The following is a 16,280-nucleotide window of genomic DNA, read 5'->3' as shown; positions in this document are numbered from 1 at the left end:
CCTAAATCACAGCGCGCCTCTGTGCCTGCGCCGGTGTGTTGACACAACCTCGGCCAACACTCAAGGACGCTGTTGACTTCCTGTGGTCATTAACAGATGAAAAATGACTTAATTGAGAGCCAGACCAGCAGGCATGTGCATTATTTTAAGTGAATATTGTAATATAGCTTGAAGAATAATTACTAATGGCTCTCTTTGTTGGCATGTAAAATGGATGAGCGTTGGTGCGCTGTGGCTTTTTTAAAGTGGAGCTGCATTCATTAGCTATGGAAATGGGTTTTGGGCCAACTGAATGCGATGGGGTGGGGGTTCAGTGGTGCATCAGATCTGCCTCACGCTAATGGACCTCGCCTCGCGGGCAGAGTAAGTACACTCAGACACACACTCGTACAGACTAATGAAAGCACACATGCACTCACAAATGAACACTTCACATTGTCAGATGGATGTACATTGAAACCTCAACATGAGTGTGCATGTGTGTGTGTGTGTGTGTGTATCCGTCCTTACCGACAGCGGACTGTAGTATGCTGGCCCCAGGGTTGTGTCCCTGGGAGGAGGCTGTTGCTTGCTGAGTACACCCAAGGCGTCCTCCTCGTAGCCATAGGCCTGGCCCGGGGAGGGAATGGATGGGATATCTGATTGACGAACCAACCGGAGACTTTTAGCCTGCAGCCACGGTGAGCACAGAAAGACAGGGAGAGTGGAGCGAGAAGTCAGAGTTTGCGATGGAAAGGATGCCCTGGATTACAAAGTAGCTGGCCACTGCCTGGGGCCAACGGAGCGTGAGGCTGAGGGAGGGACAGAGAGAGAAGGAGCGAAGGGAGGCAAACGATAAGACACAAAAAAGGAGAAGAGAAAAGGAGGAAGAAAGACACACAATCGAAGTGGAGGAAAATGAACAATATCTGCTGAGGGAACAGGCAATGAAGGCCATCTCAGTAAAAATGCATGCTGTCTACTAACTTTCTATAGCTGGAAGTACGGTGTGTGTGTGCGTGCATGCATGCATGTTTGTGTGCTCTTCAGATAACTACAGCGAGCAGAGAAGGTGGAAAGTGTGAGCATAATCTATCTCTTTCATGATTGGTCAGGTTTCAGTGTTTCAAATGCTCTACTCACGGTACAAAGTGAGCCAATCATTGGTATCAGTCTAGATCAGATAAAAGCCCTGAGCTCAGTGTTAACTAAAAGCTTGACTGTGTGTGCATACTCTGGGTATATATTTAACATAGCGGGCAAATGGAAAGAGCAACTTAATGTCATTTCAGTTCCCTGCGAGGCCGAACTTATTATGTTTCAGTACTATAGTATCACAGCTGATGAAGTTGGAGGCGACTTGACAGGCCACAATGTTCAAAATTCAACAGCTTTTCTCCAGAGTTCATATATAAAAGAAGGTACTGTATTTAGCGACCTAAATTATTTTTTTGCCTGCTTTGTAAGTGCTTCGTCTTAAATTCTCAACTCACCTGAGACATTATCTTTCAAAGCAAACAAGAGGGAGGTTCGCTGTGCCAACCGTGGGTTTACAAAGCCACAAGGCTCTCCTGTTTGTTCAGTTTGATGAATAGCAATGATTCATGTATTTAACATTTCCATATTTGAGACAAAGGTGATTGTCACAGTTAAAATCAAGTTTACATGTCCCTGCAAGACTCTCTCCATTTGGCATCGTTATAGTTTTAATCCTCGTGGTCTCGTCACAAATTTGTCTCTGAGCAGCATAAATGACTGCTGTGCATATGAGAGGCTTTACATGGAAGTGAAAGAATGTCTGACTTACGAAGGACAAAAGTTGTCATGTTCTATCTTTCCTTTGCTTCATCATCCATGTTCACAGTACGCCTTACTTAAAGCGATACATTTTCAAATGTTACAGCAAAAACACCAGATGGTGTTCTTTTTATAAGAACAGAGAAGTGACTGCTTTGACAAAAGTCTAGAAAAACTGTTTTCCTTAAAGGTTTTGAAATATCAGCTTCTAATTCTCATAGATTGGTGTTAAGGGATAAGGTACTGGCAAAGTACTGCCTGCATGTATTGGCAGTGACCACATTTGGAGGAGGCGCTGCTATTCTCATGCTTCATTTGAGAAATGGCATAAATCCAGCACATCACAGTTCACAGTGCTGAGGAGAGTTTCAGAAGTTGTTGGATTGTTATTGTACGTATGAAAATAAAAGTTGTGAACTATGTGTGTACGTGTAGTGCTAACAGAACATGAAGCACTGGCCTGCTTAGATGTGACCAGAGGGAAAGGGTGACCTCTCAATAGCACTGAGGAGTATTAGGGTTGAGTGTCAGGCTGATAATAAACAGGACAAAAGTATTTTGATTGTTAAGAGCAGAGATAAACACTAACTAGGCTACAAACCTAGACTTGATGCCTTATGATCCATGTTGGATCTCGACCAGGTCAAAGTAAGAGTTTTCCACATGTATACCTCATCTATACAGACGCCATACTGTGACTTTTATGCAACATAAGGGGATGAAAGGAGAAAATCAATGATAAATAACTTTCTGTAGCTTGACTGTAACTCTGTCCCCATAACTTCACCCATATGCCAACCATTTTCCTGCCAAGCGTCTCAGCCTTTCCCGCATCAGCCGTCACAGCCTTGAGCGTGTTTCCTGAAGCAGGCAGCACATTATAGGCCCCGGGGCCCGGAACCGTCGATATCACCTCCTCAAAACGCTTGGAGCGGTTCTGGAGACTGCGGCCACCATGGATGTTCAGCTGAAGGGACATGGGTTCAACATTGAGACAGACATATTACAGGCTGCATGTGCTGCCCTCCTAAATTAATAGTTTTATATATTTTAACAGGAGTTTCTGGGTACAAATTACTTGTTATGCAAACAACCTTATCACAATATTGATTGCTTCTCCTTTGTTGATAACTTTTGTGTTACGGGTGAAGCAGCTAACAGCCAGACCACCACCATCATTAAATATTCACCATATTTTCATATTCTATATATCTAGACTTCTTTCTTTCTTCCCCTAGTCTCACCAAGCATTTTAGTAAGAGATCCAGCCTCACCTAACCCAGTATATGGCTCTCATTTACACCCAAGTCTTGAACTGCATGAACCAAAAGGCTGTCTCTGACCTACCGTACCTTGACAGGTGAAGACTCATAGTGTCCAGGTGCTGGTGTCCTCTCACTGGACTCATTGACTACTGACTGTCTGCTGGTCAAGGACAGGAAAGGAGCATAGCCATCTGCAAAACAGAAAATCTTACAAAAGTAGAATATACAATCTGCAGTAGTGGTTTCTAAACACTGCAGCAAATGGACAAAATAACAGGAAGATGACATTTTAAAACCTGGCCTGTATTATTTTGCGCTTCATCTGTAGGCTACATAATCTACACCTATCTATACATTACAAAGTTTGAATGCTGTCATCTTTCTAGGAAGTTAGCAAATAAATAATCTACATTTTGACTGTATAACTGTAAAGAACTCACGTTAGCTGAACTTGCTGTTTTCCAGCTAACGTTAGCGTTAGCATTTTGACATCCAGCATAGCTAGCTATGTTAATTTGAATAATGTACGTTAGATAACATTTAACGTTACATCACATTTTTGCCAATTTTCTCTGGAGACAAAAGGGAAAGAAATAGTAGCGGGTGGATTTCTCGGGTAAACTAAAAGTTTTCCACCCAAGCCACACTTGTAATTAACTGATTCCTACCTGATATTTTAGACTCGCGCTGGGTGACATCGTACGATCCGGGGCCAACCGCAGGTGAGGTGCCGGTTGGTGTCATGAAGGTCACTCTTGGAGCTCGGTCATACATTTTAACTTACCCCGCCTTAAACAGACTGCAAGTTTAACTAAACGGCGCAAAAATTAAATATAGCTCCCATTTTACCGTATTTGTTTCCCTACAACTATGTTGAACATTCCTTCACTGCTCTGTTTACGTAGCGTCCCATATGCACTCAGCGTTGCTTAGCGTGCGTCGTTGCTTGGATACCACGCATCGTGACACAGCGAATGGTGTCAGAAAACAGAAGAAAACCAAGTAAGTACTGTACAGGTCAGTACTCAGACCTTTAAGTAAAAGTATTAATACCATAGTGTAGAAATGGTACAAGTGAAAGAGCTGCATTCATAAATTGACGTGACTAAAAGTTGAAAAAGTATTAGCATCAAAATACCAAAAGTAAAAGTACTCATTATGCAGAATCATGACCCATTTCAGATTGATATGTACCGTACTATTGGATTATAATTATTGATGCATTCATGTGATCATCACTTTAGTGTTGCAGCTGCTATAAGTGGAGCTTGTTTTCATGACTTTATGCAGCTTAATCTATCATTTACTTCCTAATTATATGTTGTATCAGTGTAATATTAAGTGTTACTATTATTACCATAAATAGTTCACATATTTGTGAAAACATCCCAAAATAAATGTCCACCTACTGCAAGCCATCTCAATTAGGTTATTATACATTTATCTCATGTATATTTTAATGGTAAGTGTTGTAAATGCGCAGTCTGCGTCCAATCCTCCTATCTAGTGGGTGACTCCAACCGTATATTCATCTTTCTCTAAAATGAGCCAGTTAATGCTCATTTAAAGAGAAACACGACTAAACACTCATGTTTCTATGATTAAAGAAATTTCTGCAACACTGCTTGCTCATTTCTGTTGTAAAAACAACTGTTCCTGTTTTTGGCCCTATTGTACCACTCTTGTTACCACTCCCGTTATCATTATTTGCAGTCTTGACCTACTTCCTCCTGCACCATTAGCCTGCCCCGAAATGTAGTCAAGATTTGGATAATGAGAACTCAGGGGAAGGCCATCCAAGTAATAAGTGCCTCTCTGGAACAGCAGTGAACTGCATCTTTATTTGAGCATCCTGTCATGTCATAAGCCAGAGGTTTGGGCTGTGCACTTGTATTTGATTTAACAAACGTGATTAATCCCCAAGAGGAAAACCTAGTCAGACACCAGGCCATCCAATAACACAATAACAACAGTAATAATTATATATATACAGTGGAGAAAAATATTGCATTTTCTCAATGACATGATAACTGTAAGTGTACTGGACAACCTGTCACTGGTGTACTAAATTACAATCATCAGTGTAACAGAGATAACATGAAACATCTATCATTGCGTCACAAGCTAAAATGTTAATCGGTCATCCATTTGCTCAAAGTGACATCCTATTGTCTGAAAACTTGCATTACAATTTATCACCTAAGACTTTCTTCACTTTTATACCAAGTCAGTAAGAAAACAGCAGAAAACATTTACTAAAACTGCACCAAATCAGGTTTAATTGCAGACAGTAATCATGTGTCTAACTGATTATGGACATCAAAAGTAGATCACTTTGAGTTTATTAAATTACAACAACAGGTAAATGTATTTCATTATTTTGGGTAGTAATTTAATTGTGTAGCTGCAGACACGCATGTGGAGACATGTGTTTGTCATGACGTCCAGGAAACCAGAACGGAGATCTAGGAAGGGCTGGATTGAGCCAACAATCAGAGGGTGGCAGTGAAACTATTTTACCACTAGAGGGCAGCAGCTAGCTTCTGATGAGTCTGTCCTGCCCCAAATTCACATGAAGACAACTGATGCCTTTATAATCGTCGGAAATGTCATATCAGTGAGGTATGACACCAAGAGAGATAAATGGGATGGAAAATACATGTAATGAATATGTGTTTCTAATTAGGTATTCTAAATAGTGTTCACGCGTACGAGTCTTTTCGCAGCTGGCAGTCTTTTTCTACGTTTAAAGTAGACATACATATACTATGTTTCGCAAATAAACCATTTCAAACACCAATGAGGATACTTACCGATATCGTGTTAACAAGGTGCAGAAGATAATGTAAGTTTCATTTAACCAAAAAGATGAAGCAGCAACCATCAATGGAGTGCTTTTACCACGTCCGTTTAAAAGCACAAGTCAATTCATGGCGCGGAGGCGGGAATTTTACGAGACACACTGAAGGCAACACGAGTTATCACCACCATCACAGCCAGTCAGCCACCCCCCTGCAAGGTGTCAATTCAGGCAGCTAACTATCTGTTCTACCTTGCGTTTTATTCAGCTATTTTGATACACATTTCTGCTTGACATCTCGGGGCATTTGATGCCATGAAGGGAATCAGTTTTTTCGTGGTTTTCTTGGTGCTTTCCGCGTCCCTGCTGTGCACAACCGAAGCGGCCAGAAGCAGGACCAGCAACCAGAACAGCTTCCGACGGGCAGCTAATGGCATCTACCAGACTCTGAGCAGTGTTTTCGGGGAGGACAACATTAGAGGGTTATACAAGGTGAGTATAGAACATTTATTGTCAGGGTAACGCCTCGCTTTGGCTTTGGTTTGGAGAAGCTGGTCGCCAAGGCGGTTTTGTGGTGTGAGAGTGGCGAACAGGAAACAAGCGCGCTTAGGCCTGGCCACCAATTTTACGGATGCCATTTTGAAAAATTAGCCTTCATTCTATGTTTTATCCACCTCTCGACGATGTCAGGTGAGGTAGCGTCGCCGTAAACAGTAAATTGAGGTCTGTTTTCACGCAGTAACACTTAAAATTTGTTATATTGTCGTGTGACCAGTATTGTCATTCATTGTGCTGTGTCCATCAGCAAGTGCATCTAATGTCATCGCACAGATGGTTGGACCCCATTGGTCCAGACCAGAGCAGAGCAGCTACTTCCGTACATCGACTTCATCTACACTTGATCAGAAAAATCTGTTCTTTATAAGAAAACACGTTAGCTTATGTGCTCTCACTGGTCCAGCTCCACTTCCTGCATTTTGAAGTCTCATGTTATTTCCTGCTTTGAGCCGCCAAAGCCAGCCGAAGTGACATGTTGGGCTAATCACGTGATCATGCACTGTGTGACTGCACAGAGCTGCTTCAACTATTTCGGAAAATGTAAAAATGACCCCATTTACAGCACATACCCTCTTAGTGGACGAGGTATAATGAAAGCCCTGTGTCTCTGTGTGAATGCTTAACTGATCACACGAGACCAGAAAGTGACTGATCAAAGTTATGGATCAGTTGCAGACAATAACTGTGACGCCAGACTGCCCCTCTTGTTAATGTCTTCACAGTCAAGGCTGAGAGGATCAGCAGAGACATCATCTTTGACTTCCAAGTGACACTGAGTAGACCTTTGTGGTGAGGGACATGGTGTCAAATACAGGTGTAGCTTATACAGTATAAGGTTGCACTCAAGGTGAGCATCCCAGAGCACAACCCTCATACTGTGCTGTCGCTTCCTCGCACATCTCAAAATGCAGCATCATAGGTGTCAGTAATTATATAATTATACTAATTATTATACTTGTGCTTTTCCAGATACGTTAAGCTGTTAGAAAATCTCAGGACAGAAAAGCTGTTCTGTCACTTCCCCAAACCTGTGGTGTCGGGTTTCAATGCAGTCTATGTTGTAGGTTTCAGAGGACAGCACAAAATGAGCAGCAGCCACGTCGGGAATAGCTGTGAAATTACATGTTGTCAATGCTAATAAAACCCTTTGGCTGACAGGAACAACTGTATTGACTTATGCTACAATATTTCATCTTCTTCTGCACAGTCAGTTCATCTTTACAGTTACAGTCTTGTTCCTTTTACTGTTGCTTTTCACTGTGTAACATTACCGTATTCTGAATTATTCTTCTGCATATACACTGGGTCAAGACTAGAAATTAAACATACTTTTCTCTCTGCACTTTGTCTGGTTCTGTAGTTTTTCTCCAAGACGACGGAGCGGTTTGTCCATGGAGTCGACTCGTTTCTCGACACCATCTGGAAGATCTGGTCAGATTTGCTGGATGTGATGGGCATCGACTGTAAGTTTTAAAATGATCAAAGAAAGATGCTCACAAAGAGAGGAGCATGTTGTAAGATTTGCATTAAGAATGTACATTTTTGTGTGTTTATCAACTTCCTCTTCTCTCTCTTTCTTCTCTCTGTAGCCTCAAACCTCAGCCACTACTTCAGCCCCACATCTCTCACCAACTCTCCAGCGCGAGCCCTTCTCCTGGTGGCCGCTGTGCTCTTGGCCTACTGGTTTCTCTCCATGTTCCTGGGGGGTTTCTTTTACCTGCTGCACGCTGTGTTTGGCCGCTTTTTCTGGCTGGCGCGTGTCACGCTCTTCGCTCTGTCCTGCCTCTACATCCTGCAGAAGTTTGAGGGTGACCCTGAGCGTGCGGTGCTGCCTCTGTGCTTCATCATGGCGGTGTACTTCATGACGGGCCCAGTGGGAGCGTACTGGCGTCGGGGAGGCGGGGCAGGTTCCCTGGAAGAGAAAATCGACCACCTGGACACTCAGATCAGGCTGCTTAACATCAGGCTGAGCCGCGTCATAGACAGCCTGGAGCGCCCCGGCGAGCAGTAGGTGGCAGCAAGGATGGCGGCGGGGGGAGGGGGGGATATTAAGAACCAGCTGCAGTTGATGTCAGAATGCTGTTTCCTGTACACATCTGCAGCTACACAACTACTGGGTATTTACAACTCTATTGTCAGATGGGGGACAAAACTAGATTTGAAACAGTATTTTAACTGCTTGAGCTGATTTTAGTCACAGAGTACCTAAAAATCCTCAGAGGTGTGGACAGTTGACTCGGAGCTTACGCAAATCAACCAAACAAGTTTTCCTTTTCTTTTTGTGTCGAGGTTTTGAAAGGTTTTTGCTACATCTTTGAGGAAGTTATCAGAGAAATGTCCATGGTTTTCTAAATGCTGGCCTAATTCTACTCCTCAGCTACTTTTGAAAAACTCCCAAGTTGGGGCTTGAATTTGGGTGTTTGGATAAGCACTGTCAATGCTTGTGACAAACGAATAAGCATAATTTGATGTATCTTTGTCTGTTTCTGTTCCTGTGAATAGACTGAACTGGGGGATGTGATTCTTACACAGGTTTGCCCACAAATATTTTTTTCCCCTTTTTGAAACTATTGAAGTAGGAAGGGGGTTGGGTGCCTGACGCAGGGGATGACGCAAACATTGTATTTCTAATATGTAAAAATCCTCAACACGTTGGATAATTGTTCATAGTGACATTTATTTATTCCATTTTCCATCCAAAATGTTGAAATCATGTAGATCTAGATTGTTTCATGTAGTCACCGTTCCATTGTGGCAGTAGATTGACATCAGGACCTCTTTTTCATTGTGTGTGTGCTTGTGTGTGTGCGCATAAGCATGAGCAAATGCATCCGGGTGGCTTACTCGAATGTGTGTGCAAATGCGTCAGTGTGTGTGTGTGTGTGTTTCAAGCTTGTGAAAAGAAAAAGCTCTGTATCAAAAAGTCACCATCAGACTGGGAGAGAACGCAGACAGGCAGCAATATCTCAGGGACTCAACCAACACACATAGAATTGGAAAAGAGACATCAAGTCTATAAAAATCACGTCTTGGTCTCTTTGAGTCACTTCACAGTTTTTCAGATATGCTTTGGAATCTGTCTCGATAACGTAGAATACTTATCGATAAATGGCCGCTCAGTCTGTGTTCTTGCGTCATGTTGAAACTGAAGTTTGACTCTCATTCTTCATTTTGATACCAGCGTGGAATTATTGAACGGCGGTTAGCGGTTCTAACGTTTAAATCGAGGAAAAAAAAAACATTTTTAAATGTGTGAATGCACAAACAGATTCTGCACAAAAAGTGGTTTAGAAAAACGTTTTGTGTCACATCGCACTGGCTCGAAGCATGTCTTAACACATCTCATACAGAGGATTTTTAGCGGAGCAGAGTAAATGGGATCAATTTCTCAACTTGGTTACGGATTAAATTAGGTCTAGTGCCTTTTATCCTGTGGCGACAATAAAAGCTTGTACCGCACAATCCCATTTGACCCTGCACCTGCACTGGAAAAGGCAGACTTGAAGCTACATAGTTTCATGTTAGTATGTGATAATTGCGCTCATCAGTCACTTAATGAGAGATCTACAACCAGCCTAATTAATACAAAGTGTGCTTTGGACACATGCTTGGTGTGCATCACTGTAGCCAACTTTAGTTTGACAGGGCTTTTTATATCTTTATTATTTCTGCCAATTTTTTTTTATATTTCTCATCGTGTACTGTCATAACAGACCTCCCCTGCCATGCTCCTCTATGCTTAACACATATTTCTTCATCTATTCATATTCCCCTTGGCACAGTCTTTTGTAATTTAAATTTCTAGAATCCGGACTCTGTAAACACTTGTTTTTATACAAACGACCCGAATGCTGTGCAAATTTGTTGGGTGAAATGTTGCTTTGTCTAATGAGAAACACTGAGTAAAGTAATGTTGCAGGATGGTTGACTTGATCAGATGGCTCTTACAGTTGATGACACTACGGAGGCCAAAGAACCAACCTGTATTTTTACCCATGATGCTTAGATTTCAGACTCCTCAGCAACTGTTAGTTTATATGAGATGCCTTGGGATGCATTTTTTGCCCCACTCCTAATGTTTCTCAGTGTACTGAGGTGTTTCATCACAGTACCACCAGGTACAGACACGTGGAATCTGTACATGTGGTTTTTCATGTACTCAGTACTATGCCTGGATCCACATATTCTTACTACAACCGTTTGTCTTGCCTTTTATCTTCATCTGGGAATGAAAGCTGAGTGCCACCAAATTGTAACAAAATTAGTTGGAGTGAATACATGATGATTAACTTACCGTGTTTTGTTTGAAAATCTCTGTTGTAAAAGATGTCCTCGTTTTCCTCAAACACACCCAGTTCATCTCTGCAGTAAACCCCCCCCCCCCCCCCACCCCCACCCCCAGGCAGCCCACATAGCCATAATCTGGGATTTTCTTGCATGCTGTTTTTATGCCTATAATGTTCTGTTAAATGATATACATGTTGTTGACTGCCTAGGTAGGGAATCCTTCCAAAATGTGATGTGATGTGATGATTATGTTAGAGATTTGTATTATAATGAGTCTTATTTTCTGTACTATTACAGTCAACATTTGCACTTATGACTGTACTGTATAGACCAAATTAACACACGTGCAAGGCCTGTTTCATGATACAGGACTAAACTGGACACAAGCCCTCTGAATTTTCCTCTTTTTTCATCATTGCAGCCATTCTGTCTTATTCGTGATCTCAGTCTGTGACTTGTATGTTGTATTAATGACATCATGTGTGATTTATGAAGGTGTTAATTGAATTGTAATAATCATGAATGTCACTGAAGGAAAGTTTTATCCAGTTTACAAATCCTAAAGTTGGAGTCAAGTGATGTTAAGGGTCAGGTTCTCATTTATAATTGTAGGGAATACAGTCTCAGACATGTGATACTGTACTTTAGATGCTTCAGGACGTGAAGAGATTGAGGATTTTGAGGGGTTCTTATCAGGTCTTGTATTTTAGACACTTAAAACTGTGAGAGAAAAAAAGAACAAGGAGTGAAATTGTTTCTCTTCAAATTGTGCACAAGTTCTCTCACTGGTTTACTCTTTCTAGCACCACAAAAATGTCAGTTTCTGAGACAAAAAAAAAGCCTGAAAACACTCGAGAGGCTGCAAGAGGGAGGCTTAAACCTTCCTTTCAAATATCACAGAAGAGACACTGAACACTTCGAGTTGCCACTAGCTGTAGAGACCTACTCATGTACCACTCAACATTACCACTCGGATGTTGAAAGATGCCAGTGGATCTTTCTGCTGGCGTCTCTCAGTACTGGATTGAACGCTACGTTCAGATTATATTTATTCTGCCTGTTGACCGACTAGTAATTCCATTAATTTTATGTACTGTATCTTCCATATTCCCATTTCTCCATGTAACCTGCTTTTTATAACATTCCGTGCCAATAATGTATATTTTTCTTTCTTTCAGGCAATTGTTTGTATTTGTTGAATTTTGAGTAGATGGTGTTTTTTTTTTTTTTCATTTCATCAATATTTTTAGACCTTTTTTTAATCAGAGTATTTCTGTACTTCAGTGATGTGGCAAGCACCAAACTGTTCTGCCTGCTGATGTCTACTTTGTGCGAGTGTGTCTTTATCAAAACCTGCTGATGGCTAAGTGGTACTTTTTTGTGTAAAAAGTGAAAATGAGGTCCAGATTTGAATAAATTAAACACCACAGTATGGCAAAGTCTTCTACTTTCTGATTCATTACAATTTTGTGTAGATGTCCCTTTTTCCCTTTTCATAGATGCAGTATTTGATAACTTTCTACCAAGGACATTTCTGACACTAGGTGGCGCTGATGAATCTTTGGTGTTTCCTACTAGCTCATGGTGATTTGGGAGTGTAAAAAGGAATTAAATAAGTGTCAGCTGATCCTCTTCATGTAAGAAAGTGTGCTCAAAAACGCACTGCATAGCTCTGTTATGACTCACGCAGCAGCCAGGAATATTCTTTTAACCATGAATTAAAGATTTGAAACAAGTTGACATGGTGGAAAAACAAGTAACCCCAATCAGATCCAGTGAAAACTGGCCAGTGTGTGGCTGATAACAGAGCATTAAGTTGTACGCAGCAGCTTTCAGGCACAAACCTGCTGGAACATGCCAGTGATGTCACAGTTAACCATTATCATCAGTTATGTTACTGGGGGAAAAAAAAAGTCACTCTTCTCTTTCTTCTACTAGATCTTTACTCACAGGAGACACAAGGCACATATGATGGATTTGTATTGGGACACATCTCTCGGAGTGAGCTGGTGTACCATGAATGAGATGAAGAAAGCATTCATATTTCATGACGAGTATGCAAGTGGCATATTAAACAAGTCTGTGGCCGAGTTAAAAATCTCAGCTGTTAGAGTTTCAACCAAGATTTACTCCTCAGACATTATAAAATATCGCATTTATTGGTTAATCATAACGCATCAAACGGATCAAATGCAGTATATTCTCAGAGAATTAAATATCTGATCACCTTTGGTTACTAACTGCTTTTAGCGTTCCCTAAATTTTACTCTTTACCACTCTTGTTGATGAGTTGTATTATTGCAACTCTGACGTTTTCACTGTAATCTGTAATCTTTTGTTACTGCGTCTCGTCTGCCTGGAACAAACTGATGTTCAGTAGGTACTAAATCAACTTATTCTTTTACATTAATATCCCTATAAGTGCATTTGGAATCACCTGAGAGTACATTACCTCTAAACTGATTACTCTGATCCACCTCCTGGCCTGTCCATTGTGTTCCTCTAGCTGCCGATAATTCTCTAAACTGGAATTGGATGATACAGCACTCACTGTCTTTGGGGGCGATGGTCACCTGGACATCTACAAACAAAAGCTCATTTATGTCGAGTGTTGTAACTCGTGACTCCTGACCAATCAGTTCAGATAGGAATGTATGTGTGACCAAATTCAGTTACTGTAGCCAGCTGGCTGCTAATGTTAACATGTTAACATAGCATTTGCTGGCTAAACTACACGAGCCCGGATTGCTAATTCTATCAAAATGGTTGTAACATACTATGCCACACCACATTTAAAAAAGCTGATCAAACTAGTAGCAGGTTTAATATTGACAGGTCACAGAGCAGCTTTCTTCTGCATTTGTAAAGTCTTTATTCCCATTTGTTTGTTTCAACAATGCTTTATTAAAAATGTTAATTACTCTGGTACTTTGCATAGTATTTTTCAAATTTAAATATATTGGATTTCGGCACCAAACATCAGCTTCAGCTCAAAAATATCAGAATCTGTATTCTTTATCGATTGAGTTCCACCTAAAAACAAAGCATCTTTATACAGTCAGCATTCATTTGGTCCCATGCTTAAAGCTACAGTACAGTACAAGCTAATCAATGGTTACAGTATTATCAGCATACATGTGTTCCTCATTACTCTGTTTTGATGAGAAAATCAACTTTCCACAAAGTTCTCGAGAAACAAGACCACAAGTCTGACTGCACCGACTATATTTTATCCAGGAAAAAACTAATTACATACTTTTAGTATGAAATTCTATTTGGCTTCCATTTTTCTATCCAACTCAGAATTAACACCATATATTTTCCTGCTACATCCAAATGCTTCCAAACTCTTAACATCACTCCTGCCACATTAGGATGTCCTCCAAAACGTATTACCACAAATAAAACCAATACAACGTGTGCATGAAGCACCTCATTGAGTCCACCGGCAGTGTATAAATTCAGCCATCCCCATTTATTCTGACTTGATCCAAAAAGGCAGCAATCCAAGCAGGATCATTTTGGTGTCTTTGGTCTCATCAGTTAATGTGTGATGTGACTTACAGAGCAGAAGAGCAGCACTGGTTGACATCCAGGTGTCTCTGCTGGACAAAAGGTGCATCCTCCATTCCCGTCACTGTCACCTCTCGCTGATCTCCTTCATCATTCTTCGCTATATGGCAATCTAGCAAAGCAAAAAGGTCTATAGAAATATGGAAAATTATAAAAAAAAGAACAGTCATGATGTCCATATCCAGTGATGGATGGCTGGCTGTTCACAGGTCAGGCTTTCCAGTAACAGCAGGCTCTTCTTAGGGGTCAGAAGCGTGCCACAACTTTTATGTCAAGGCCACCAGCTCCACCTGAGCCTGCCCCAGATCCCTGGGCCTGGTTTGATCCCTGGCCCACCTGGATATGGTGGAGGCCCGAGTTGAAGCTGGCACACAGCAGACTGGTGGAGTCAGTGGGAGACAGAGAAACCAGTGGACCAGCACCATCCAGAGACAATGTTGCTAAACAGACTGAACAGAGGATGGCAGAGGGAGGGTTGGAGAGGAGTTAGAGAAAAAAGACTAAAACACACACAGTCTGTGTGTGCCCATGTGTGTGTTTCTATTTGTTTTCACCCATGGGTGGATGTTACCTGCTGTGTTCTGATCCCAGATTTTGACGGAGCTGTCATGGGAGGATGTTGCTACCCTAGGTGTGCCACCAGGAGGCGTAGGCAGAAACATACAGCATGCTGTGGTCTGGAGGTGGCCTCTGTACTCCACGACCTTACAGCCAGGCTGACGCAGGTCCCAGAGCTAATAACACAGACACAACTCCACTGAGAACAAATAACAATGTCGCAGGTTTCAGAACTATCTGCACAAGACTGTGGACACATCAGTGATTTCAAGGCTCTGTTGGAAACAAGGTGTGCCCAAATGAGGAGCAACAAATCTTTTTAAGGTACTTTTCACTAGACCTGATTGTCCTGCAGGACCACTGGTAATTAGTCAAATAGGCAGTCCTGCATTGGATTAACTTCTCCATATTTAACTCTCATCTCTCTTACATGATATAGATTAGAAACTGGTCAAGCTGGGGGTGCAAGCTTCAAGGTGGGGGACTCAAACCCACAAGGGAAACATTCAGAAGCCATTGGCAAAATAGCAATGTCTAGCAACTGTTGTCTGAGAAAAAAATAAAAAGAACTGGCATTAACTGAGTAGCCACTGGCCTTCCTGCTTTATCAGTGCATGATTTCACACTGCTAACTGCACAAAACGCATTTATTCCAGTTGGTGTTTGTCTAGTATCGACTTTACCCTGGCAATAGGTAACCTGCTGATAGCCTCGACCTGTTCACCATCTGTACATCTACACCTATACAGCCTACAATCACAAAAACACCTCCAGTGCTCTCACCGTGGATTCACAGCCCTGGCCTCCAAAGCCGTTGCTGCTGGACACCAAGTAGTTTCCATTTGCAGAAATGTCACAGTGGGTCTGGATGTATTGCTTGGCTGGAAAAGTATTGGTCACCTGCCACGCACGGCTGTCCCACACCCTGTACATACGCACCGAAACATTACTGTAGAATCACACTGAGAGCCGACTGTCATCCTGACATATTAGGAGGATACTGAAGATCATCATCACTTTACTGTAATACTGAATTAGCTCAGGCTGTTGTCAAGTTCTTCTCAATATTTTTTTTATCACGAGTGCTGAGAATTACTTGCATGTATAAAATTCTGTTAGATTATGCCACTTAGTAGGTGGAAATGGGGAAGACATATTGCTTAAACACATGACAAAATCTATCCTCCAACTATAATAAAAAGTAATAAAGAGAAATAAAGTAATAAACCAAACATGCTTGCAGTTTTATCATCAGTAGTAGTATCATCTGATGATGATCACATTTATAGAACAAGAAAACATCTTTCTATCTCTATAAAGATTAGATAAGATAAACCTGCATTGTTTCCCACTGGGGAAATTTGTTTGTTACAGCAGCACACGGACAGACATTATAAAGAATAAATACATTTGGAGACAAAAAATAAAATAAAGTGAAGTGAGAGTGTGTGATTAATCACAGG

General features: G+C 41.4%; 3 protein-coding genes across 5 annotated transcripts in view; 1 reads left to right on the top strand and 2 right to left on the bottom strand.

Annotated features, from left to right (window-relative positions):
- The window catches only part of stpg2 (sperm-tail PG-rich repeat containing 2), a 56,592-nt gene extending 52,777 nt beyond the window's left edge, over positions 1-3,815 (bottom strand). Inside the window, exons 1-4 of the mRNA XM_070964006.1 lie at positions 3,710-3,815; positions 3,129-3,232; positions 2,576-2,743; positions 511-669 (exon numbers count right to left, since the gene is read on the bottom strand). Of these exons, the coding sequence (XP_070820107.1) occupies positions 511-669; positions 2,576-2,743; positions 3,129-3,232; positions 3,710-3,815 (537 nt within the window). The remainder of the gene's footprint in view (positions 1-510; positions 670-2,575; positions 2,744-3,128; positions 3,233-3,709) is intronic.
- A 2,201-nt stretch (positions 3,816-6,016) lies between these two features.
- On the top strand, positions 6,017-12,118 carry bri3bp (bri3 binding protein). The gene is made up of 3 exons (XM_070963728.1): positions 6,017-6,333; positions 7,760-7,862; positions 7,989-12,118. Exons 1-3 carry the CDS (start codon positions 6,157-6,159, stop codon positions 8,408-8,410), a joined length of 702 nt encoding a protein of 233 aa, XP_070819829.1. The 5' UTR covers positions 6,017-6,156; the 3' UTR covers positions 8,411-12,118.
- A 1,416-nt stretch (positions 12,119-13,534) lies between these two features.
- Positions 13,535-16,280, bottom strand: part of wdr31 (WD repeat domain 31) — a 13,097-nt gene continuing 10,351 nt past the window's right edge. For 2 of the 3 annotated variants that reach the window (XR_011602311.1, XR_011602310.1), the window contains 4 exons: positions 15,601-15,742; positions 14,831-14,993; positions 14,133-14,708; positions 13,535-14,066 (listed from right to left, as the gene is read on the bottom strand). Coding sequence is in view for 1 of the 3 variants with exons in the window: in XM_070965431.1 (XP_070821532.1) it covers positions 14,506-14,708; positions 14,831-14,993; positions 15,601-15,742 (508 nt within the window). In the remaining 2 variants the exon portion in view is untranslated. Of the gene's footprint in view, positions 14,709-14,830; positions 14,994-15,600; positions 15,743-16,280 lie in introns of all 3 variants that reach the window. The other variant, XM_070965431.1, reaches the window with a different exon arrangement.

This window comes from Chaetodon trifascialis, chromosome 6 (genome assembly GCF_039877785.1).
Source record: "Chaetodon trifascialis isolate fChaTrf1 chromosome 6, fChaTrf1.hap1, whole genome shotgun sequence".
NCBI lineage: Eukaryota > Metazoa > Chordata > Actinopteri > Chaetodontiformes > Chaetodontidae > Chaetodon > Chaetodon trifascialis.
This window is presented reverse-complemented; position numbering and strand designations above follow the sequence as displayed.